Source organism: Pogoniulus pusillus, chromosome 1, assembly GCF_015220805.1.
Source record: "Pogoniulus pusillus isolate bPogPus1 chromosome 1, bPogPus1.pri, whole genome shotgun sequence".
In the NCBI taxonomy this organism is placed as follows: Eukaryota; Metazoa; Chordata; class Aves; order Piciformes; family Lybiidae; genus Pogoniulus; species Pogoniulus pusillus.
In genome coordinates this window covers 42,906,223-42,932,863 of record NC_087264.1, presented here as the reverse complement: position 1 = coordinate 42,932,863, position 26,641 = coordinate 42,906,223, and the positions used below count along the sequence as shown (strand labels likewise).

Below are 26,641 nucleotides of genomic sequence, written 5' to 3'. Positions count from 1 at the left end.
AAGATGGAAAATGAGCCTTTGGTTACAATCACTTCAGCCTAGAAATTGACGACACAGACAGGGTTAAAAGTAGAAGGGAAGTCAAGAAACTGTACCTCCACAGGAGCACTCAGCTGACCAGAAATCTGGTATAATTCAGTGCTGCAAAGATCAGAAGTCATACACCACCAGCAAAGCCTGCAGTCAAACATTCTCATGTGCAGGGGTGGCACTCAGGTGATTACATCAGCATGCAGACACTGTAGTCACTCCAGTGGTCTCATTCAAGTTGTTAAGAGATTCTGATGTGGTCAGAACTTGAAGGTAGATTAGCTGAGGCTTGTGTGTGTCATGAACAGGACCACAAGTACCTTATCCTCAGAACTAAGGCAATTTTCTCTTTAAGACAGAGAAAATGAAAAGACAGAGCAAGCTAGGGGAAACAAACGTTTAAATTTACCTATCTTTCCTTTGCTGGGCATCTTTTCTTCCCCTCACTCCCCCACACTTTCAACACACAGTTTTGTAATTTTCTAGGTTGCAGCACATTGTGCACAGAACGAACAGAGCCCATGGGAAAAAAGTCTCTCTTTCCACTGCCTCTACGATCTCTCTCTTTGCTACTGCCACTGTTCTCCCACAGCTGCGTTCTGCAGAGCCCCTGCCTATGAAGGTTATCTTCTCCCAGCTCCACTACACACTCCAGAAGGTCCTCTCCCTTCACCACATCACCCAGACATACCAACAAAACACATTTTCCCTCATTCTGAAAGGTCTTCTCTGAGCCTCCTCCTCGAAGGAGAGAATAATGTGGCATAGCAGGCAGTACAAAAATCTTATCTGCCACAAAGTCTTCAAAAGTTCTGCTTAAGACAGAAGTACAGGATTTGGTCATACACTGCGTGTCAATATGGACACTACCCTCTTCCAGTAATAGCTGCAGACTACCTGCACAGGCCTGCAAAAATGTGCTTTTCTTTCTCAGAAGTAGCCCAAGGACTGCTAAAAGCTCAAGAACTGGACAATAGCATATTTTCTTACACTCAAACTAAGTGTACATCTTGCACACGGTCAGGTGAAGTGTTTCCTGCCTAGATTGTGAGACAGAGATCTACCAAAAAAAGGAGACTTCCTACTGCAGAGCAGCACTGCCCTGAGAAAGGATGAAAAATAATTGATAAAAGTAATTTCTCAGCAAGTGATATCATGCTGTCAGTCTTTTATAAAGCATAGGTAGATAACTTAGCTGACATGAAACTTGAATTTGGTAAGAAAGAAAACAAAAAGTGAGAAGCTTAACCAAATCCAAATGAATGAAGCAAAGAAATGCAAAATGCTTGTGTGCAAATGTAGCTATCATGTCTCCACGCTCAGTACTTGCTTTGGTACATAACTGGAGAGTTTTTATAGCCTTTCGAGAGACAGTAACAGAAGTTAAGGGACTTAACAAAGAATAATGACTCTTCATTGCAGTTCCTCAGTGCTGAAGTACACTTATTCTCCTCATAAGAGTCAAAGTCTAACAGCTTTCTTCTAGGACATGCCCCTAGATATTCAGACTGGAAAAAATGAGCTCCTTGAAGGACAATACAGGACGTCCCTGCTCTTTCTTCAGAAATACTTGCTCCAACAACTCTAAATGGTTCAGAGGGCACACAAAGGCAACTATGACCAATGACCAACATCTCTGCAGCAGAAATACAGATTTCCATAACTAACATTGGATCACATTAGCCACAAAGTTTAATCTGACGTATGATTTCACTCAGTCAGTGAGCTAGCACTCAGATTTCCATTTTCTTCTAAACTGGAAGACTACAAGGATTAGTATTCCTGATATGGGCTCCACCACTACTACAGAGCTGTTTGGAAAACTGTTCTGTGATATTTGCAACCCAAGCAGATGCTGGCACTACTGGAGGTCTCATAACAAGCCCACTGCTCATAGTGCTCTTTTTCCATCATTGTTCATGCGAACATTTGAAGGCATCTTTGTGCTGATCTGCCAAACTTTTCTCCCTTTGCCTGAACCCCAAGCCCTTGGATGCTCCACATATCCAGTGTCCAGACTGCTTGCTCCATTGCACAGAAATGCCATCATGCTGACAGTCATTTGGCAACACCTGCCAGTGATGACTCTTTTTTATAACAGTCCATTAGCACAAGGTTCTTAATGAAAATGAAAGCTGGTAATGAAGCCAAAAGGCAGCAGCAGCCTCTAGTCTGGGGAAGGTAATTAAGCTAGAAGAGAGGGGGAGACAGAAAAACAAAATTAACACATGGATAAATAAAAAAGAGACCTGGTAGTGCATTAACACTAATGTAGTTATGGCAAACCATCCAGTTTCCTTTATGAAAACATTTTGCTTGCATTTGGTGGACTATTTGTTTATTGCTAGCTGATACAACAAGAGATTACTGTTCCCTCGGAGATACAGACATCAACCAGAATAACACACAAAGGATTTCAATGGGAAGCAGACAAAAACCCTCTGGAAAATGAAGGCTATCAATATATCTGGTGTATTACGAGACATTTGAGCTCTGAAGAAGGGAAAAAGACTTCAGCTATCCTCCTTTAAGTTGCCATCTCCTGTCTGCTAGGAACAGAAAAGAAAGGCTGGCTCCCAAGAACAGAAACTTCCTTTGGTTTATTTTCAATGCCATTGTGAAAACTCAGCTGCTCCCACCTTTTCACTTGGCAAAGCACTCTGTAAGCTAACACTATAGATCTCATTAAGATATTACCTGGACCTAGAATACCTTTATACAATGGAGTGGTACCCCTTCCAGTCAATTGCTTTGAGACAACACAAGGAAAACTTTTCATTCTTCTCTGAATTTATGCTCTGTATGTGCTTGGAGATGGCTTTATTTCACATTTTCACACTTGTTCAGCATGAAGTCTAGCTACACATACTAGGCCTTTCACTGTTCCCTCATAATCAAGCCATGAATTATCTTAATCATCAAGGCCATTCAAAATTCTTACAAACTGTTTGATGAGGAGAGGTTGAGGGAGCTGGGCCTGTTTAGCCTGGAGAAGAGGAGGCTCAGGGGTGATCTTATTACTGTCTACAACTACCTGAAGGGGCATTGTAGCCAGGTGGGGGTGGCCTCTTCTCCCAGGCAACCAGCAATAGAACAAGGGGACACAGTCTCAAGTTGTGCCAGGGTAGGTATAGGCTGGATATTAGGAAGAAGTTCTTCACAGAGAGAGCAATTTCCCATTGGAATGGGCTGCCCAGGGAGGTGGTGGAGGCACCCTGGGAGTCTTCAAGAAAAGACTGGATGAGGCACTTAGTGCCATGGTCTAGTTGACTGGATAGGGCTGGGTGATAGGTTGGACTGGATGATCTTGGAGGTCTCTTCCAACCTGGTTGATTCTATGATTCTATGATTCTATGTATCTCTACCTTACAGCATTTAAGGCCCTAAACAGTTTAGTCTAGGTGCAACTTACCAGATCTCTTTGCAGAGGAATTATCCACCTACTGCTTTATGAAGGATGTCATGGCACTTATGCAACATTTATCCTGTTTTCTATCTAGACTGATGATTGCCATTCTTCCTATTCTAGTCAAATCTACACATTTTATTAATATGTCATTCTTACCCCCATTGTGAGAAAAACAGGAGACAGAAATGACAGTGACTTCCAGTTCATCTAGCCTTCTCGGTTCATGAAAATGCTGCTGCATTTTGTACTGCAAATGTATGTCAGAAAACTCTTCATGTTAAAGCCAAATTTTAATTGTTTCATTCAAGTAAGATTATATAGGGCTTGTTGTCCAATAACACATTGAAGTCCAGATATATCACAACCACTCTCTTCCTTTCATTCCATTAATTTTGTAACTCAGTCCAAAAGCAATCAAATCTCTTTGAGTTTTGTTTATTAAACAGCACTGATGACTGCTCATGGTTCTGTTACTCAACATAGTTACAGATTCATTATTCTTAATATTGTCTCCATTATTTTATTAGAGGCTGAAAAGGCTTTTAAGAAACAGTTTGAAAGTTAATTCATGGAAATGTTTGGGCAAAGACTAGAATTTAGCTATACACAGAACTGAATTGTTGAAAAGCTGCCATAGCTTTTTATTCTCCTAAGCATAGTGCACAAGACCAGAAGAAATAAGAGCAGACAAGGACTAAAGGTTATGTTATGATGGTTATATTATTGACAATATAATTAAGACATGCACACAATGTACTGCAACTATTAAATCCAGGAAGGTTTGGTGGCCTCACAGAACAAAAGCCTGAAAATCCCACTACCTGTGGGTTTGGCTGCTAATTTTTATATGTTTCATTATCATCTTATACAGCACAAAGATGTCTTTTGGACTTTAAGTTCTCATGCACTAGAAATTATAACTGGAAAAGTGTTCTTAGAACACACATATGTACTTAAAATGTATTTACTTATTTGAAATAATGACAGCAAGGCAGGGAGAAAGAGTTAGAAAGGAGAGAATACGAACCCCTTTGTGACAGAAGGATTGGTAGTTTCCCTCCCTGTGCAGCACACCATGCCAACACTTGACAGCAAGAATAATAATGAATGGACAGAAAAGGAGACTGACTCTCCCTGCCCCATGCCCACCGTGCCAACTGCCCCCAGACCTTTTTTTTTGCCCCTGCTGAAAATCCATGTTAACATTTCTAAACATTTAAAGTAGTGGCAGCAGTAGTAACACCAGCAGAGAGCTCTGTTGGCTGGCAAGACAGCCTGCTGCCCACTGTGGCTCATGTGTTGTACCCCAGGAAGACTGGAGACCTACCATCAAACTCCTGTATGACTGGATTGAGTAACTGTCTCTATTTACAACTGTTTATGTGGCATCCCAGAAGCTGCCAGATAAACACCTGAAGCTAGGCCTGGCCTGTAACTAGAGCCTTCCCATGTAACAAATATGCAGGTCAGTAAAAAGCCAGATAATCTTGTAATAAGAGACTGTTGAATCAGTCTCACTCTTCCAGTGTTTCCTCCCTTTCTCTTAAACACTCTGTTAACAAAGTGAAATCTCCATGTACAGTGAAAGTAAATCTGCCCATTTCATCACAAGCCAGTGTCTCAAATGTTGTAGGGATTTTCTTTAATTAATATCATTAGCTTGTGAAAGGCTAAGAAAATATAACAGAAGCAAACACTACATTGTCCGAAAATGATGGCCTTGCTTAGGTCCACTTCCAAATACAGCTTTGATGTGACTTATTGTACCTAACAAGTTCAAATGAAAGCTCACTCAGCTCAGTATCTCTGCAACAATAGAAATCTGAGCCCCTGGGCTCTGCTCCCAGCACTAGTAGTTCACCAGGTCACTATGGAAAAATCGGGTGATCTCTGTCCTTCACTTCTGGTAAATGAGGAATACTTAGTGCCGAGTGACTACACAGTACCTCCTGCTCACAGCTCTACCAGTGTGCCTTGTTTCTAGTTCTGTTGTCCCACCAAACTCTACTTGCCAAATGTCTGGAGTGATGTGCCTAACTCTGAGTCCCAGCAGTAGGATGGGATCAATGTCCTAGATCAGGGTGCAAGAGAGACCCAGCATTGCATTACCTTGCACAGGTAGCCAAAGCAAGTCAAAACCAAGGTTTGTGTGGTGGAACTGTGGGGCAAGACCTGTACTACAGCTCAAAATATACTCATCCAGGCAGGGTAGCATAAGAAGACATGACACGTTGGGCATCGATATTCAAGCTGGAACAACACTGAACGTTATTCTGATAAAAATATGCTCAGAACAAAATAGCTTTTTGAATCACAGATATTCAGCAACTGCCAACTACTAAGAATAGAATCAGAGTTTTAAAAATATAACAGAAAAAATGATCACCGGATGGAAAGAGAACAGAGGCTCTGGCAATTGTTATGGCAAAGTATTCTCAGAATACAGGAATTCTCATGGAAAAACTGTAACTTCTGCAAGTTCATATTTCTACATGGCCAAAGTTCTGGGAACTCTCTGCTCTTGTCTCCAAGGTGTCACACCAGCCTAATTCACTCCAACTGAAACAAACACATCTTCATTGTAAGATGAAAAGATTAGCGCTAACTGACTTATGTGAAGGGGTAAGCAACAAACATCAGACAGCTCAGAAGATGCATGCAAGAATGCCCCTTGTAGTACTCTATCCAAATCATTTCTGTGGACTCAACATGGAAGAATCTCCTCCTTTCCACTTAAACCGCATCATTCTGATGCCCAGCTCTGACTGAAGAGGGAAAAAACTCCAACTAAGAACCAGAATAAAATGAGCAAAGTCAAGATGTGTCTGATACTTATCACAAAAGCAATGACAACAAACATCAAGTGGACCTTCTTAGTACATGTAATGTAGGGAGTAAAGAGCATACAGGAGTAGTCATTGTTATATTCATACTCCCCTAAGGATGGGAACAATATACACTGGGAAAACACAAAGTGAGAGCAGGAGCCAAGGCAGGACAACAAAAGTTTCTGCCCTGGTCACTCCTCTGAGGAGGATGTTGCACCAGTGCAAAATATGTTAGATGCCTGTCAGTAACTGCTGCCCTCACTGCTGCCTGGGGAGCCACCACCTGTGACTCTTTGGCTTCAGCTACCCCATATAGGAAGAGAGAATATTCTTTCAGTATGTTCCTTTGACTAGTACAAGCTGCAGCTAACTAGTCTTTAGGACAAACATTTCAGTAAGGCTTGCAGTGACAGGGCAAGGAGTAACAGCTTTAAACTAAAAGAGTGTAGATTCAGAAGGAAGATATTTGTTTTGGTGAAGGTGGTGAAATACTCGAACAAGTTGCTCAGGGAGATGGTGGTTACATCCCTCGGGGTCTGGTTGGACAGGGCTGTAAGCAACCTGATCTAGTTAAAGATGTTCTTGCTCATTACAGGGGGGTTTGGAACTAGGCGACCTTCCAACCCAAACTATTCTGTGATTCTATGAAAAATGAACATCCCTCAAGATAAAAGCTTAATTTCACTTGACAACAGGGCTATTATCTTACTGAGAAACACCCAAGCCATCATGCACACAGCAGGGCACCTGATGGAGCTTTTGTCCCATTCCCATTCCCATTCTCCTGTTTAACCACAGTGTCTTCTTTCTCAGCACCAAACCACAACTTCTCTCAGGGTTGCCAGGTAGTGATGCACAGCAAACACAAGCGGTGCCAAAGTCAGGAGGCTGAAGACCACTGCTAAAGATGAACTAAAGTTGTTGCCCAGGGCCGCAGCCCAAAGCCCAGGCTCCCATCAGCAGTGACATCTGCCTGGCCCTTTAAGAGCAGAAGCCAGGGCGTAGGACAGTTTTTAGATAAGGTGCAGCATGGCATAACCTGCAAGCTGTGTTGTCTCTCAGAGTTTGGGATATATGGCCTGCCAGTCCCATGGGGTAGTTCCTCTTCTTATCAGTGGCTGAGTCCCTGTTTGTAGTGGCACTGTATCTGCCCCACTCATCACACAGAGAGATAACAGAGGAACAGAAATCATAATCCACTGCTAACCACATGTGTCAATCCCCAGTTGGGTGTGTGACTACAGCACTGGGTATGAGAATAATATTCTGCTGTTTTCTTTTGTACTTACTATTCAAAAACCTATCACTGCTAAAGAGTAATTGTTTTAGCTTCCTGCAACATAAGACAGGAAAGTTACCACTGCTTCCATTCACACATGGTCAAGCTGAGGTTCACTGTGGGCAACCAGAAGAGCCCGAAGCAAAACCAGAGCAACCAAGAACTGAACTAAAGACTAAATCTTGTGCCTTAACATTACCTTTCCTTTCTCAGCATGATCTCCTACCAAGCTGAGATGCTGCTTTTCCATATTCAAGGGTATTACTTTCCTCCCTAGAGAGACTTGAAGGCTGAGCTGGCTTCTCTCTTTTTATTCTTTGCATAGAGAAAAAAAAAACACCAAAAAACCACCACATCCCCAAACAGACTCCAAAGGCAGTCTTAGTTAATCCCAGTGTAATTCTTGCTGCTCTTTCTTAATCCTTTCACCTGTGAGATAATTGCCAGCATTCCGGGAAGAACTCAATACTAATCATAGACTTGCATAAAAAGAGACAAAGAACCAGATAAAACAGACTACAGAAAACTGCGAGGCCTGAATTAACCATGCACACACACATCCCTTCCAGACACCCTGCGGAACTACTCTTTCACAATAGATGAAAGGTCCACTAATAAGCCTGGAGGAGAAGGCCATGAAAAGCCACGTCAGAAAACGAAGGCTTTGGTTTTCTCCCGCGTGCACTGCACAGTGAGATGCCACAAAAACTGAAGATGCAGGATAAGCTATTAATAGTAATATCTACCTGCATAATTTTCAGCAAAAAGTAATGTGTAGGCATATCTACACCTCATTCTGTCCCAAATATTTATGGCAGACTACCCTCTCAACACTTCATTTGGGACACTCCCAGATTAGAGAACATATGTTTCTACTACCCTCAGTTCCCTTTCCCCTTCATTCCATTTGTCCACTCTTTCCACTACTGATACTGTACATCCATTCTTCTTCCCCATAATTGGAAAATGATAGAATGGTTTAGGTTGGAAGGGACCTCAAAGATCATCGAGTTCTGACACACCCCCCCCCCCATTATAGGCAGGGACACCTCCCACTAGAACAGGTCACTCAAGGCCTCATCCAACCTGGCCTTGAACACCTCCAGGGAGGGAGCATCCACAACCTCCCCAGGCAGCCTGCTGTAGTGTCTCTCTATACTCACTGTTAAGAGCTTCTTCCTAACATCTGGTTTAAATCTCCCCTCTTCCAGTTTAAACCCATTACTCTTTGTCCTGTCATTACAAGACCTCGTAAATAGTCCCTCCCCAACATTATATATGTGTGTCTATATGTGTGTATCTCATGGAAGGCCAAAGCAGGCCTGAACATGTCCTGGCTTGCCCAGACATGTTTTTCTGCTCTCCCTCCTTCTGCTGAGGGGAGAAGAAACCACTAGAAAGAGGACAAAGAACTTGGAGTCATTGTGTCTAAAGACTCTGGCGTGCCCAGACTTGTTTTACTCTTGTTCATATCCCGTGGTAAACAAGGTACATATGCTTGGCTTGTGCTTGCCCTATGTAAGGCCTACATTTCCCCAAATTCAGTTAAAGTAAATATCATCTCATAAATCAATTAATATCCCTCCATTACACTGTGTGTATGTGTGCATAGAAGTGTGTGTGTGGATACAAAAATCTCCCAAACATTTCCACTCCTTAATTAATTCTTACCCTGAGAAGTTGGACTAGATGATCACTGAGGTCCCTTCTAACATGTTATTCTATGAATCTATGGAAGTGCCTTCTTTCTTCACAGTATCACAGTATCACAGTATCATCAGGGTTGGAAGAAACCTCACAGATCATCAAGTCCAACCCTTTACCACAGAGCTCAAGGCTAGACCATGGCACCAAGTGCCACGTCCAACCTTGCCTTGAACAGCTCCAGGGACGGCGACTCCACCACCTCCCCGGGCAGCCCATTCACTCTCTCAGTGAAGAACTTTCTCCTCACCTCGAGCCTAAATCTCCCCTGGTGCAGCCTGAGGCTGTGTCCTCTCATTCTGGCGCTGGCCACCTGAGAGAAGAGAGCAACCTCCTCCTGGCCACAACCACCCCTCAGGTAGTTGTAGACAGCAATAAGGTCACCCCTGAGCCTCCTCTTCTCCAGGCTAACCAATCCCAGCTCCCTCAGTCTCTCCTCGTAGGGCTGTGCTCAAGGCCTCTCACCAGCCTCGTCGCCCTTCTCTGGACACGCTCAAGCATCTCAACGTCCCTCCTAAACTGGGGGGCCCAGAACTGAACACAGTACTCAAGGTGTGGTCTAACCAGTGCAGAGTACTGGTTCTCCACTTGTCCTTAAAATTCATGTCTTTTAGGAAAAACCCACATTGCCTCAATGCACTCAGATGTTCTTTCCTAGCAAAATCCTTATGCAGTATAGTTAAGGCATCTCTGCTTTACAGGGTGTGGTTTTTATTTTCATCCTCCATATTTCTGACACAGAAAATATGTGTTGCTCCCTTCATAAACCACCACTGATATTTCCACAGCCATGAACATGTTTATCAATAGATACAGTTTTAATCTTCTTAGAGAATTGTTTTAGCATGTGGACTCTAATTGGAGGAGTCCTTAGTAGATCAAGAAAGTTATTTGGTGGTTTACAAAACAGACTGCAGTAGTGTTTACAGAAACAGGAACGAACAAGAGAATTATGGCATTTATTGCCTATTCTCTTCCAACTCTCTCCATCTTTCTGTGCTTCTGCTTATTCAACTGTAAAACAGGGAAAACAAATAATTAACCTTCTTACTAGACAGATGTGAAGTTGAATGATAAAGCTGTGCACTCATGTGTTGTTTTCAGGACACTCTGTGTCAATGCAGCAGCCTCCTTTTGCTGTGGTGGAGGGCTTTTGCCCGCACTCCACTGCTGCAGAGGCACAAAAGCTCCAACAATTTCCAGGGAAAGCTAGACACGGACTGAAGAACACACCTCTCACTTCTGGCACATCACCAATAAGCACAACACCATACTCCAAGTATTTCTAAGCCTTCTGTCTGGACTGGAGACAGGTGGGATGTCAACATGCTACATGTATATTGCTGATGGCAAACAATCACCCCACAAAGTATTTTACAGGAGAATTGTAGACAGGGCTGAAAACAGTACATGGGTGAAAAGCAACCACTCTTAGGAGTAGAGGTTGTAATTCAGCATCTCTTAAAATGAACTGCTGAGAAATGGTCAACTGGAAATCCCAGCAAAATAGAGCCATAACAAGCTCAAGGCCAGAAAGAAGGGAATCAGTGTTCACTCACTGAGAACATCAACAGGAAAACCTGTAAAAAGGTTTCAAACTCCTGAATCAGTCAGATGGGAGCAGTCTGAGAGAAAGTGATTCCTGAAATAAATGCCTTTTTGGTTATTTTCAGAGAAGGAGACAAAAAGGAGAGAGGTTGGTACACTGGAAAGCCGACAAAAATCATTATTCTCTATAAATTGCTTTGACATTGTATAGGCAGTGACCTTCACAGCACTATACCAGTTTAATGGCATTTACTTCAGCAGTAGCTGATTTCACTATCAAGCAGAGACGTATAGCACAAGATTACACAACTAAATCACTCTTGTAAATATTTAATATAATTGCCTTTTTTTTTTTCCCTTTTAACAAATCATTATCAAAGACAGAGAACACAGCAGAAAACACTTTTATTTATTCTATCCTGGAAAAAGCTTAGTGCTCATGCATTTTATCTATCTGGTTCTCCAAATGACTTTGACACTTGAAAGCTCTTGTGATCAAAACAGTCTGAAGGAAAGCAATTTTGCAATCATTTAAGAACTGATTTCATGCACTGATCAACATTTACCAAACTTGCCTGATGGAATAGCACAAAGTTTAACCCAACAGATTGATAGCAACCACCTGAAGGAGAAAATTAGTAAGAAAATGACACTGGTTTAGATAGTACCTTAGGAGGAAAAAAAAGAAAGAAAGAAACCCAGAGATTATCTCTCTGCTCTTTTCTCTTCCCCTCTCCCTCCACCCCCCACCAAAAAAAAAAAAAAAAAAAAAAAAAAGGAAAAAAAAATCAGTATTTGAGAAGTCAAAGGGAACTAGCATGAAGAAGGAAAAAAAGTGATACTTTTGACTGACAATACAATAATTACATCTACCACATATTACATTCATTCCATTATGGACATACAATGCAGGATGGCAGAAATTGTTCACAGGTTTCTCTTAAAATAAATCTGTTTTAAAGATTAAATCAATACATTGAAGATGATCAGTTTCAAGAAGTGCTCTTTATGACAGTATTCCAGGAGACAAATTACAGAAGTCATGGATGCCTTCAGCAGTTTAGCAAGAGAGGAAAGGCAAATTAATGGATGTTTATGAGCTCAACACATTCTGGGGGAAAAAATAATTTAGTAAACTAAGAGAGAAAAAAAACCCAAAACCATAGACAGCAGCTTTCCCCACACACCTACTGATTTCATTGAGACTGCCTGTGGAGTAAGACTATCCAAAATAAATATGTGTAGTTGAAAATGGTCTGATAAATGTATTATTTGGATAATGGAGTTAGCCAGTCCTGCAAGGCACTGGTGCCTGAAATGTGTATGCCCTTCGTCAGAACTGGGAAATGCAAATGCACAGCGATGCTGGGTGCTGCCCCGGGTTTTATAAAAGCTTGCAACATCTTTAATGCAGAGCTAAGCAAGCGCCTGTAATCCCTGTGCTGTGATGCAGCAATGTGCTCTCCCCTTGCAGGACAAACCAGCAGCTACACAAGATCCTTTTATCAACATTCGCAGGGCTGGAAAATAACTGTTCACAGTTTGATTCCCAGCGTTACCGACTGAAGCAAGAACGGCTCAGAAAACCGGCAGCTGAATACACATGTAAAAGACAAAGGTTCTTCGGTGATATTTATTCTAGCCAAGTTTTAATATTTCAGGGCTTATAGCAACTAACTCTTTACATAATCAAACGTAATTGTCTGATCCCAGCTGGTGATAAGCACATTCATCATCAACCTGGTCATTACTAATACACCAGTAATTAAGGGGAATAAAGGTGTGTGGGCTTAATACAATTCCACCATACCTAATAAGACCACAACCCCTTTTAAAATCCCATTACTTTAACATTCAAATGATACATTTTTATTACTACTACTACTAACAACTAATAATCACAGAGCCATACGATTTTAGAACAAATGCTGAAATGTTGTGGTTTCTCTTTAAAAGACTTCAGTAAAAGAAATTTGGTCAATTAAAAGGAATCGTGGTTTGCGTTAGAAATAATCTGACCCATAAGCAGTTCCCCAGCCAAAATGTGAGTTGAGATGAAATGCATGCAACTGATGGAATCGAATCATAAACACTTACCTACATATACTACATACGTTCTTCTTGCTCTACTGTAGAAGAGAAAGCAGTTATCTCAGGCACCACGGTGTGGTACTGCTTGGCAAATGCTACTGACTTTAACGGTGACAACTGTGTACACAAATTCTCTAAGTACCAGTTCTGTTTGAAGCCTTTCCCCGCAAAGCAATGCTGGTAAAGGATCATTTCTACTAAATGCTTTGCAGTCTTCCACTTTAATAAGCAGAGAACTAAGGCCATCGTTTAGTAAGAACGATCCACAAACCCTCAGGTTAGTGTTGGAACAGTCTGAGAGCCAGATTCTTCCCTGCACTATTTCTTTTACATCAGTGCATTTTTTTCTGCTTCAATAGCAGTTGTACCACAACAAAATCCTCACAGTGCAGTGAAGAATATGGCTTTTGATATCATTACATGAAACCTCTTGGTGTGTAAAGCATATCTAGCACACAGGCATCATCTCACAGAAAATCCTGATAGAACAGAATTTTAGGCTTTTATCCTTGCAGACAAACAACACATTCCCACATGCAAAACACCTTTAATTTCTGCGGGCCCCACATAGTACCTTAAGCATAGCAACTTGCAGGATGAGGCATCTGAAACATAAATTTCAAAACAAAAGGCTTTGCCAACAAATGAACATGCTAGAAACTGCGAATGCTGGATTAATGCCCGACTCCTTGCTCTCTCTAGTAGTTTTTTCTGTCATCTTCCCTTGCTTCACAGCCTCAGTACCGACCTCTCTTTAGATATGTGCCCTTAGAACTACCAAGGCTCCTGAAACAAATAGGCAAATGAAAGCCAGCATGAGAAGTAACTCCAGCTCCACGTGAGAGGTGAGCATGGCCAAATAAATGAAAGGCAGATCAGCAGCTAGCAACAATGCACTGTCAAAAACAAGAATCAAAAAACAGAACACTGCTGTACACCGTTAGACATGAGTTAATAACTGATACAGACAGTACTGGGTGAGTTAAATCAGACAGTTTGAGAAAGCATGACCTTGGTCACAGTGACAGTTTTACAACCATTTGTATGGCATGTTATGCTTTAACCTGCCGTCCAAATATTTACTATCCGGTAAAGCACTGCAAACAAGGCTACTGTATCTAAGCAGTTACTCTTAATGCATAAGATCCAGCTTACATAGCAGATAGTTCCCAAACTGCTCAATACCATAACGTTATCACGCTAGTCCACAAAAGGCCACAAGGAGCCTTAAAACAGGGAACTCCCCACTTTCACTGGGTTTCCTATTTTTGCAGGCTGTTTGATGTGTGTGACGGGTCTATTTCAGCTCCTGATAGCATTATCATCAGTTTGCTGCATTACCATAAAGCTCAGGAAATAAGCTATTATCCAGCATCCCTCCTCCCAAATGTTATCACAGAGAATCATGCATTCACAAAACAGCATTAACTGTGAGAATTAGAGTCCATTTAAACTGCAGCTGTTCCTTCGCTCTTAAATGGTTCTTAGATCAAAACTTCTCCCTGAATGGTCTCATTACCAAATGTCTCTTTGAAATAGAATAAGGAAAAAAAAATAACTTTTAAAAATTGTTGTTTTGCAGGTAACATTCCTCCCCTGTATTATGATAACCAGGTAAGTAACACTGAAATGATTTTTTTTTTCCAAAAACACAGTGGACATTTTAGCATTTGGAATTGTAAACTGAAATTCTGCCTTCAAATGTCCTCTGGCAAGAGAAATGAACCTGTAATTTTGATTCTCTATTTCTAATTTATCTCATTTTCAGACTCTCAAGCTGCAATTATTTAAGTGAATGACACTGTTTATTTTTTGGGTAACACTAACTGCAGTAAGGACTTTCTTTTAAATACAAAACATAAACCTGGGATATAATATACAAGCTGGTGTTCCTTTCAGCACTAAATCCATGTCCTAGAAAAACCTACAGCCCTATATTCTGCTATTATCAAAGAAAACATTGTTTATGATGTTTCGTTTCCCTCTCTGCTTCTTTGTTACTGTCTGTTGGAAGGACTCCAATCTGCAGAGAAAAAATGCTCTGAAATCTAAACTGAAAAACCTAAATGCCAGGAAAAAGCACAATATCTCTTTAAGAGTCAACAGTAAATTAACTTGCCCATAAGAGCGCAATAATTAGCAGTTAGTAGCTTATTAAAAGGATGGCAAAGGCCAAGCTGCCATCTGGGATCTCCAGTTTCTTGTGATTGTTATTATGTCAAGATGTGCAACTTGCATTAGCTTTCATGTCACTGTGCTTGCCCTTACTTTACATGTAAATTTTAATGAAAGATACAGCACTTTAAAAATCAGATGTCCATCAAAAGTGCTATTAGTCTGCCTTTTACAAAGCATATGGCCTGTTTTGCTACCTCTGCATCTCTACACACCACTGAATGCCTTAAACGAAGGAAATAAAAGAAGAAAAAAAAAAGCCTTTCAATCATATCAATTAAATATTCTCTTTGGGCAAAGTGAAAGCTGAATCTCATTGAGAACAGAAGACTACATTACAGCGTAAGAGGACAATATTTTAGCTCCTGTTTACACACAACCGCAACACCTTTAACTCTCCCAGGAATCATTCTTCTTAATAAAAATGAAAGTCAGTGAAGAATCAGCTGCTTATTCACACAGTAGAAAGACAGAGTTTTAAAACAAGGCTGAAAGATAGCACGTAAGACAAAATAAATTATCTATAAACTACAAAATACTCACCATATTACTAAATATTTTATAGATACTCAATTATCTGTAACCAAACATTCTTAGATGCACAAGCAAAAAATAATTTACCAGAAACATACTGTTTAATGACTCATTTGTCTGCCTTCATAAATATATTATGAAGTGGCATAAAAAAATCATTGTAAGACCTTAGAATTCTTTTGCAGTAGCTGATAGTCAAAATTTAAGTCATTTCCTTCAGCAAAGTTCAGCAAACGTCATCAATTCTGGAATATTAAGAACTAAGATGAATGCCTTGCAGTAATGTCCCCCCATTATCTTACATTCATCAACTATCAGTCATCTCCAATTAGACTTGCAAGAATTACAATAAAATATTTGTTTCTCCCCTAAACAGAATATGAAGCCAGCAGCAAAAATTCACTTACAAAAAAGAAAATATTCCAGGAGAACGACATCTTCATTCAAGGGGCTTTGGTTCTGTCAAAGAAGGCTTACAGTTTGGGTATTTGCTAACCATAACATGAAATGCTTTCTTTTTAGTTAACCATTAGGAGGCAAGTTTAAAATGGAAGTCACCACCCTCCTAATAATGCCAGGTATTCTCCCATCAAAAGGAAAACAAATGCAATACTACACATATTTTTAAAGTATTAAAGGACTGTAAGTGTAGAAACCAAAACCATAAACCAGTCATATTTAAAGCCCAAATATTGAGATATTTTACAAGGCAAAGCAAAGCTTAAAAACCACTGCCAAGGTTGGCAACAAGAATGTAGTGTTGTTTTTCCCCTTGTGTGATTAGATATTTATAGAGTACAAATTATTTAATTTGTTACTGATGTTTCACTTCAACGTTTGCATAAACTCTTGACCACTCAGACGAACTTATTCACACAGCTCTGAAATCCTCATAATACTGCTAGTGAAAAAGAACTCAAAATTATTTTCCAGATCAGTAAGGTGCAGTCATTTTCTTCTGTCCAAATCCACAAATGCTATTTTGGTTTTCTCTGTGCCATTACCTCCTGGTCAATATTATTGAACAATTCAAAGAAATAACAACCTCACACTTCTCACCGAGAGCAATGTTGAACATTACAAGACTTACAAGAGCCACTTAGGCTAAGAGCAGTCAGAACTAAGGGAGATGATCTGATCTTGCAACATTGAGAACTACACGGGGAATGTGCAAGTAGTCTTTGCTGTACACAACATGCATTTTAAAATGTCCCACAAACAAAATATGAGCACTCTTTCATTTCCTTCTAAGAATGGAGAAAAGATCTGCTTCATGTTGAAAATCAGCATGCAGTTGCACAGTTTTTAATCCCAAAAATAGATACTGATGGAGGGAAGGAGCCTGGTGCCTTAGAGGAGAGCAGCAGCCTGCAGACTGCGTGGGCGCTACAAAGGTGTGAACACCAGAAATCAGCCGTACCTGACTCTCATTCTGTGTGCCAGAGGGGACGTTTGGGGACTTTCCAGTTCTTTGGGTGAAGCTTAGCTCGCTAATTTCAATGTGAATTTTGCTGTTGCCTTCAAGAAGAAGCGGGACTATGTTCACTGAAAACAGAGTCCCACCAAGAACACATCCAATTTCCTCTAGAGACACAAACTTCAATAGCAGCCAGATCCAAACCAAGAGTAATGATAAAACAAAACCCACTACATATACGAGAGAATAGCAAAAAGGCAAATTATCATTCCCTTAACAAAGGCTGTCAGAGAGAACAAATTATATGGAAAAATGTGACAACATATTAACTCCAGTTCAATAGCAAATTAAAGTTGGATATTTATGATCTCCTTTTGTATCATTTACTTGCAGGGGAGTGTTAGGGAAATAAACATCATATAATTTTTTCTTAATTGTCAGTCCCTCTCCAGAAAAGCTGTATTCAGCAATTAATGCCAAACCAAATAAAAGTCCTCCCTGCTCATTGTACATTCACCTCATCTCCACAGCCAGTCTCATACACCTAATAAAAACCTAAACTGTGTATATATGCATTGTTTGTGTTAAAAATGCATGCTGTACCAAGGTGCTGTTCTGTATGTTTACTACTCTACCCATTACTCCAGCACACCCACACGTCATCTTCTTCAGCTTTCCAGGAAGTTAAAAGCAAGCAAAATCAAAACAAAACAAAACTACACACCCAAACACCTTTCAAAAAAAAACCCAAACACACCACCTCAGCAACAACCAAAAAATGAAACAAATGTACAAACAAAAAAGCCCAAAACAAAACAAAGAAGGACCACAATGAAAAACATCCTGAACTGTATTTAGTACAGTAAAAGCAACTAACAAAAGATTCATTTCAGATGATGAATGCAAGGTCACAGACCTTCACACGTTGTGAAGAGCCTTTATGAAATCACATACATCATATCCTTTGGACACATACATATCATGAGACAGAGCTGCTGCCAGTTTTCACTAGAAGCTACAAGAATGCAAAAAAAGATGAGCTTTCCAGGTACAATCACTAAGGTGTCTGGTACCACCTTCTCTGTGAGCTGAAGGCCATGTGTGGGTATGAAATTTGACTGCTTGAGCCCTCTGAATGTGATACCATTTTTCATACAGAATGATGGTTCTCTGATTAAGTGACTTGCTGCAACTAGTGCTACAAACTACACATAGCTGGAAAGTGAAACAATATTTTTACTCAGTGACACAATAAATTAAATTTTGGAGCAGAAGAATTAATTGTGAACTATATATTAGAATCTTACAGGCTGAACTGCAAGCTTTGCTTTGGAAAAGAATTTCTATTTACTCCTGCACAGACTGTCCTGCAGCACAAACACCACCGGAGAAAAGAAGGGAACAACATGAGCTAACATCATGCCATACAAATTTGCCTTGATCTACACTGGCCATTAAGTCCCACTAAACCATTACATCAGCTAACTTGATTACTGGCAGTGATGCTGAGGCATAGTATCATTTGGTGCGATGTGATTAGAGCTTTAGGTTCTCACATTTTTTACACTGTTCTGATGTTCACCTTTTGCTAAGAAGATAGCTCTGAGTACATTCTATGTGTTATCCTCCACCCCTCAACTTCAGATAGAATAGGAAGGCTATGAAATTAATTATTGGAGTATTTTTTCAACTTCAAAACAGAACAAATCATATTATTGATTACATGATGCACTCTATCAGGAGAATCCAACAATACAAACTTGTTAAAAGAAATCAGCATCAGAAAGAGGAATCATACAAACAGAAAGTGTTAAATATGCTAGTCCGGTCCCCAGAATTCAGGTATTACAGGAGTAGTAATCACTGCTTGTGCCTCAAAAGAAAGTGACTATGAACTCCAAGCCTTCATATACTTCTGGATTCAATACTAGTACAATTAGTCATTTCACACCTCAATGTCTTATTGGCATGAACACACCCAATGTCCTCCAATGTGTTCAAATCATGCTGATCAATAGATCAGATTCTTCAGTAGTGTATTTGTCGAAAAGGAGTAAGCCTCAGAGTAATACAATCTTTTAATCTTTCTATCTCAATGGAAAACAGGACAAAGAAATGGATTTTCCTCAAGCAGTGCTTATATTTTATCAATTAATCTTCCAGTTCAACTGGAGAATCACAGCAGGTTTGCAGCATTTTGCTTTTTTGACAGTTTTGATTAGAGATGGATGACTGCCCTCTGCATGCTTAAGACAACTGAACTGCCAAAGAGCAAGCTGGAGCCCCAGAGCAGCCTTACATGCCCTGTGTTCTCCTGAACTGCAAAAAAAAAATTTAAAAAGGTCCTCTCTGTTAAGCACTGTTGATCAGTTTCGTTTACTCTGTAGCATTTTGCAACTCAGTTTCTCTTTGAAAAACACGTTTTCACTAACAGAGAGGGTGAGAAGCAGAGGTAGGGAGAAACAATAGCTCAAAAGCCCTCCATCACTGATGGGTACTGGACAAGTCCATGTCTTGCTCTCACCAACAGCAGTGCCAAAATTCCCACCAGTGACTTCACTTCAGTGCAAGAGATTTGGCAGTACCAGGTCACTGGCCTCTTGCTCTCTATGTCTTCTGCCAAACTGATGACCCCTTTGCACTCCAGCATCACCTACCAGCCACAGGCAGCCTGACACTGTGCAGCCATACTTAGTGTGACCAGAGAGAAAATAACATCTATTAAGGCCTCAAAGCTTTCACCTTAATTAATATTTCTTCCATAATTCAATACAAACCAAAAGATTGTTAAGAGATGTTTAAAAGAAAAATCATTCATTTCCAGTATGAACCAGACCCATAAATATACAAATTGCCCATTAACAAACCAACACTTTACAAGCAATGAAGTCTTAGGAAGAATGCAATCTCTACCTTTACTTCTACCTATTGACAGGAAGGTGTGCATCCAGTTAAGAGGAGGAACAAGAAGAATGTCCATCATGGAGGAGGAAGAAGGAGGAAGCATAAAAAACAGAAATGGATGTCACCGGCCGTACTTAAAAACCCACGAAAATTAGCATGCTTGTGTAGCAGCCAAATCCAACAAAACACAATGCAAACCCTCATGCAGGAGCACACCAGTGATATGCCTCATTCCACATCAAATTCAAAACAGGAGGGAAAACAACAGAGCAGGGCAGAAATAAAATTAAAATCTCGTGGTAATATATTTGCTAAACACATTTCACCTACCCCAGCTAATCTATTTGTAGATAATGTTGACATTGCATATTTATTCACACATATACATTTACATATTTTATATCCTTGATATATTTATAGAGTAAATATTTATCAGAAGGGTATCTCTGTGAGTTGGTTGGCAGGAAAACTGAAGTCACTGTCCCCTGATGCATCAAGGATAAATAAGGGTGACTAATGGTGCCAGAAGCCAACAGTTTTCACCTTTATTATTTTTTTTTTGCCAGCCAAGGGAGTACAGAAAGGGCTGATGACAATCATACAGGCCTGAATAGGTCATGCAAGTCTTAATGAGCCAACTGGGTTGCAACTTGTAATTTACATGGCCAAGTGCATCTGCTTATACAATCCAGTGCTAAACCACAGACTGCTACAAAGACAGAATGGGAACCATTTTGGTTATAGAAAAGATATTTAGGGTCATTGCGTCTAACCATTATCTAACTAATGGTTAGTCTGGTACTACACCATGTTCCTTAGTACCATCCCCTAAACACCTTCAAGTATGGCAATTCAGCCAATTTCCTGGGCATCTTGTTCCAGTGTTTGATGATCCTTTCAGTGAAGAAATGTCTTCAAATATTTAATACAAAACTCCACTGGTGCAACTAATTCCTATCTCTTGTTACTAGGGAGAAAATACCAACACCCACCTCACTAAAACCTCCTTTCAGATAGTTGCAGAGAGTAATAAGGTCTCTCCCCATTCAGTCTTTGTTTTCTCCAGACTAAACGACCACAATTCCCTCAGCCACTCCTCAGATGTGTTCTTCACACCCCTCAGCAGCTTTGTTGCACTTCTCTGAACACAGTCTAACACCTCAGTGTCTTTCTTGTAGTGAGGACCCCAAAACTGAATAGAGTACTCAAAGTGTGGTCTCACCAATGGTGAATACAGGGGGACAATCACATCCCTGGTCCAGTTTGTCACATTATTCTTGATACAAACCTGGATTCTGTTGGCTTTCTTGCCCACCTGAGCACACTGCTGACTCATATTCAGCCTGATGCCAACAACGTACATTCACTGTCCTAGACAATTCCAACATGCCATCATTCTACATCTGCCAATGATTTGCCGTACTCATTTGCATCCTAAGCAACTAGGACACACTGAATGGACCTGTTGTGCTACTTCAAGAAGCACAACTTCCAAACCAACAGCCCAGATGAACAGTAAGTGGGGACAGAGAAGGAGCTTAGTCAGGTGCTCCACATATCCCACACCATGGTCTTGTCATGCATTCATAAAGAGCCCTGTTTTCCTATCTTTCCCACCACACAAGGATGCTAAATGGTACAGAAACTGAAAAGTGAGCCCCAACTTCACTTCTGACTATTACCCTCAGAGCAGACCTCTTGGCCTTAAACTACAAGGCAAAAACTGATCATGTCCTAAACCTCTCTACATTTCACTGAGGCAGAGATAAACCATGTCTCTTTTACTCAAGCACCTAATTACTGTTGAGCTTTCACAGACACTACATTCCATCTTATTAACTCTTTGGACTGTCTAACCTCAGATATGTGTTCACTTAATAGCAAAAAACCTCCAGACTTGCCTTTTCTCCCCAGTTTATCTGGTTTTCCTAGTGCACCACATGCACACATCTTGCATCAAAACTTGAACCATGTAACTGCGTTTGCAAGACTAGAACATTTCATGAGTGCTGCTAACACTTCCCTCTGTACCCACGTGTCCTGGTTTGAATTAGAACAGAACAAATCTCGGTCACTGATTTTGCCTTTCATCTCAGTTTCTTCTACATAACTGCACTTTCTGCAATCAACAGCATGATTTCAAGGACTGCATCTGCTTCTAGCAGTGATAATGCTCAATGTTCTTTCATACCAAAGACTAGTGTGAAGACCAAGGTCACTGCTGAATCTTGTGTACCATCTTTGGGGTGTACAAAAAAAGGTCGTTCCTGCAGTGAGTAGTGAACAGTTCAGACGACCCTAAACTGACCAGCTAGGTATTCCATTCCATATATGTGATAGTCAATATAAAGTTGAGGGATCATAAGGGCCATGTTCTCTTCCTCAATGACCAGTGTCCAAGGACACTATACATTCTGCCATCAATCCCAATCTATGAGTTCCTCAATCCAGACTGAGAATCCAGATGCTGAATCCAGTTCCCACCTGCTGCTGAGTCCAGTCTGGGACTTCTGACACCGTATCAGTGGTGATGATGATACAAGTGCCATCAAGGCAGTTTGTATATATTTAATTATTATTATTCTCATTACTCTCACTTTTCTTTTCCAACTCATATGCCTCTCTCCTCCTTTCACTTTCTTTTCCCCTTTGGGAAGGGAGAGAAGTTAATAGTGTTTGTCACTTGTTTAAAGGCCAGCCCAGGCCCAAACCTTGATACCATGTCAACAAGACACTAACTCTGTTAGAAGCAAATAGAATTATCCCTCTCCTCACCAGCTTCTTGTTCCACATGTCCCTAGTGCAAAATGGTAGTAATGATCCCATCATGTCATAGTAAATAGATCTGCAGCACAAATCCAGGATGAGATATTAAAATGTGAACTCTGATACAGGCCTAGATCCCATTTGTAGTCCAGCCTGGGGTTAGCTCTGTTCTTTTTCTAAGCCATTTTTCTCTTTGCATATTGACAAATTTATATTGCAGATACAGGACTTACAGACCATTACATGCAATTTTCCTCAGGATTCATAATAAGTTAGGATCATGCCATGAGGGCTATTAACATATTTTTGGTAATAATTGCACTCCTAAAAATAAAGATCAACACCAAGGTCTATGTTTACCAGTCAGAAGTTGGAGTCATTATAGACAGCACAACAAGAAAGAAATGGCAAGATAAAGTAGTTGTTGGGCTGCATGGAAGGTGGAAACATACCACTTTACTGTCCATGGAATTATCTCACGCTCCCTTCAGGACATCCGAGTCCCAGGCTGACAAGTGGCAACAGCTCGTGGGACACAAGAGGCAAAAATGCAAATGGCTTGTCTGGCACCCAGTAGGCTTAGCTGCTTTTGTCATGCATAGCCCACCTCAGAAAAGCAGCCGGGACTAAACTCTTTCATGATCAGTGACTAAAACAGAAAGAAAGCCAAAAAACTTACCTTGTTCACTCATCATCAAGTGTGAGAGGCCTTTGAAAAAGAGAGAGAGAGAGAGGAAATAAGGAAAACAGGAAAAGAAGTCCATGCACACTAGTCACATTGCAAGAAGACTGGAGCTCACATACTTGAACTAGACCAAGTATGGGTGTAGCACACAGAGTACACACATATGCAGGTGCTGCTTTCCACACCGAGCAGGAAAGCACCTGTTACAACTGAGAAAACCCTCCCAGTATTTGCAGAACTGCGTTTCATGTTCGGCATATCCCCTGGGGAACAACTCCAGAGGCACTGCACCCTGGTATGGGCAAACTAGGAAAGTCAAGGTCTCCAACAAGGAGCCTGGAGATAGAAACAGCTTCTATAGAAGTAACTTCTCAGCTGCATATTTAAAACTCAAGGCTGCAGTGGTCAGTTAAAGGGAGGCTGTGATTCTACAACATCTGCTTCAGGCAAAATATCTGGGCTAAATACATACACACAGAGAAAGGAAGCATCACCTTCGTTCCTCAACTTAGTGGCATCGCCACATGCTTTCGGCCGATCAGCATTGCTCACATTTACTAATTAGACAGCAGTACCCGGGGCCTACCTAGCAAAGACTAAAAACATTACTGTGGTGGAAGGTCCAAATTATGCCTAGCATACATGCCCACCACATGCCCTAAACACCTGCCCGAATACCCACCCTGGCCCCCCTCTCCCTGCTCCCTGGAACTTCCCAGATGGAAGAAGCGGGAAAGCAGACAGAGGCTTTGGCGCCTCTCAGTCTACCACAGACCCCACATTTGGCCTTGTTTTGCAGCTTGCTTTGTTTTGTGATAAGCACCGGTCACGATCCTGGGCCTTTTTCGGAGAAACAATTCAGGATTGGTTCTAGGAGTGGCTTTACCTGTTGCTGTTGGTCAAAGTCGCTCGTTGAAACGCTTAAAGCCCTGGCAAACTTGCTTGTTCGCTGCTGCTGCCGCTTGTGTCGTGCTGGCTGTTGGCCTCCTGTGCCTCTGCGTGCCACCACACTGCGCGTCGCGCCTAACTGACCGGCAGCCCTGGCCCTGCCTCATCCAGCCGAGGCACTGAAATCTGCTTGCCCCTAGGCCGGGATACAGCTACCCGCTTGAGCTCAGCCGAGCCCGAGTATAGCTAACGACCTAGCAACGGCCTAGGCCTAGCAACGAGGTGCGACATCGGGACCTGCCGGCCGACTCCTTGCTATACACAGCACTCAGGCGGACTGCTCCAGCCCGCAAACCTGCACCCTGCTGTGCCCAGGTGGCTGCTGACCGCTGATGACTCCCTGAGAGCCACGGAAGACCTCTCTCGTGTCTGTGGGCCTTGTCAGACGGCGTGCTTGATCTGCACTGGGCAAGCAGCAAAGCCCCGGCACGTCACAGAACCACAGAATCATAGAACCATAGAACCATAGAATCATAGAATCATAGAATCATAGAATCATAGAATCAACCAAGTTGGAAGAGACCTCCAAGATCATCCAGTCCAACCTAGCACCCAGCCCTATCCAATCAACTAGACCATGGCACTAAGTGCCCCAGCCAGTCTTTGCTTGAAGACCTCCAGGGATGGTGCCTCCACCACCTCCCTGGGCAGCCCATTCCAATGCCAATCACTATGAAGAACTTCCTCCTAACATCCAGCCTATACTTTACCCTGGCACAACTTGAGACTGTGTCCCCTTGTTCTGTTGCTGGTTGCCTGGGAGAAGAGGCCACCCCCCACCTGGCTACAATGCCCCTTTAGGTAGTTGTAGACAGCAATGAGGTCCCCCCGAGCCTCCTCTTCTCCAGGCTGCACCCCCCCAGCTCCCTCAGCCTCTCCTCATAGGATTTGTGTTCCAGGCCCCTCACCAGCTTTGTTGCCCTTCTCTGGACACCTTCCAGCACCTCAACATCTTTCTTGAATTGAGGGGCCCAGAACTGGACACAGGACTCAAGGTGTGGCCTGACCAGTGCTGAGTACAGGGGCAGAAGAACCTCCCTTGTCCTACTGGCCACACTGTTCCTGATGCAGGCCAGGATGCCATTGGCTCTCTTGGCCACCTGGGCACACTGCTGGCTCATCTTCAGCTACTATCTACCAGCATCCCCAGGTCCCTTTCCTCCTGGCTGCTCTCCACGCGGCTTCCGCTATGTATCTTTTCCCATTTATGCTTTTGGAGTGCAAATACTGAGACTCTCAACGAGTGCGTACCCTAACGCTCTTTACTCAAGTCTGTAAAAGTCTACGCTCAACCTATCAGCAGCAGTTTGTGCTGCAAGGCTCTCTGGTTACAAACCTTTTCTAAACACTCTCCCTAAATCGTTTGAGTGTACAGATACATTCTGCAAAACTGTTTTACCAACCACATCACAGAAGCTCTGTGTGTTAACTGTGAATAAGTTTGGGGACATTTTCTTAGTATAATTAATAAACTATTTAATAATTTTACACCAGCCTCATTACAATTCACTCCTAACCCAGATTCGAACCCCTCCTTAACAGTTGCATGTAACTCATTTTTAACATTACTCCAGTTCTTTTGAGGAAGAATTGGAGATTCAGCTTCTGAGGGCAGTGGGTTAGTTTATTACTCTATAGCCAAAGCTACTCCTTGGTTTCGTAAGTCAAGGTAAAGCCAGACAGCAGCACAGTTGTCCTCAGCAGCTGCAGTCACTGTCAGCTCTGTAGAGGCACCTGTGATGATTACTTGGACCGCTCCAGTCTCTGCTTGATAACTCTTTCCTGCATACCACTTGTTTGTTTCAATTTAAATTCATTTCTAGCCCAAATTTCCAAATAGGCTGACCATGCAGCTGCATTCACACAATCACCATTTAGATACTACTTTATATATTTCTATGTATATATACACAATCCATTAAGCCATCCAACTGACTCGTTACTTAAATTTGTGCCACATAACATCACAGAACTAACTTAATACCCACTGAAACCACGAGTGAACTCTTTTGTATTGAGTTCCCTGACCTTCTTCCCTTAGATTGATCCCTTCACATCTCCTACTTCTCAAAGAACTTAGTATGGAAGGTCTGAGAAATGAGGTAGGGTAGAGCAGGGCCTCCCCGCACACCCAGGCCTGTACATTGCTTGATTCCTGTGACTCTATTAAAAGCTTTATTTAGCATGAACCTAAGTTTATGCCTGTTATTTATGACACAGGGATTTTGGTACAGGTATACACATACACACCCTATCTTGAGTCACTCTATTAATGCAGCATAACTGTGACTTTCCTAATTTTCACTGAGACTGAGAGGTCAAA

The 26,641-nt window shown here is 41.6% G+C and overlaps 1 protein-coding gene across 29 annotated transcripts in view; it reads right to left on the bottom strand.

Moving 5' to 3' along the window:
- NRXN3 (neurexin 3) overlaps nt 1-26,641 on the bottom strand; it is a 1,092,565-nt gene that overhangs the window by 940,982 nt on the left and 124,942 nt on the right. For 23 of the 29 annotated variants that reach the window (XM_064150720.1, XM_064150904.1, XM_064150893.1 and 20 more), the window contains exons 4-5: nt 23,365-23,394; nt 19,929-19,940 (exon numbers count right to left, since the gene is read on the bottom strand). In XM_064150720.1, the coding sequence (XP_064006790.1) occupies nt 19,929-19,940; nt 23,365-23,394 (42 nt within the window). The remainder of the gene's footprint in view (nt 1-19,928; nt 19,941-23,364; nt 23,395-26,641) is intronic. The other 6 variants (XM_064150954.1, XM_064150946.1, XM_064150786.1 and 3 more) reach the window with 1 other exon arrangement.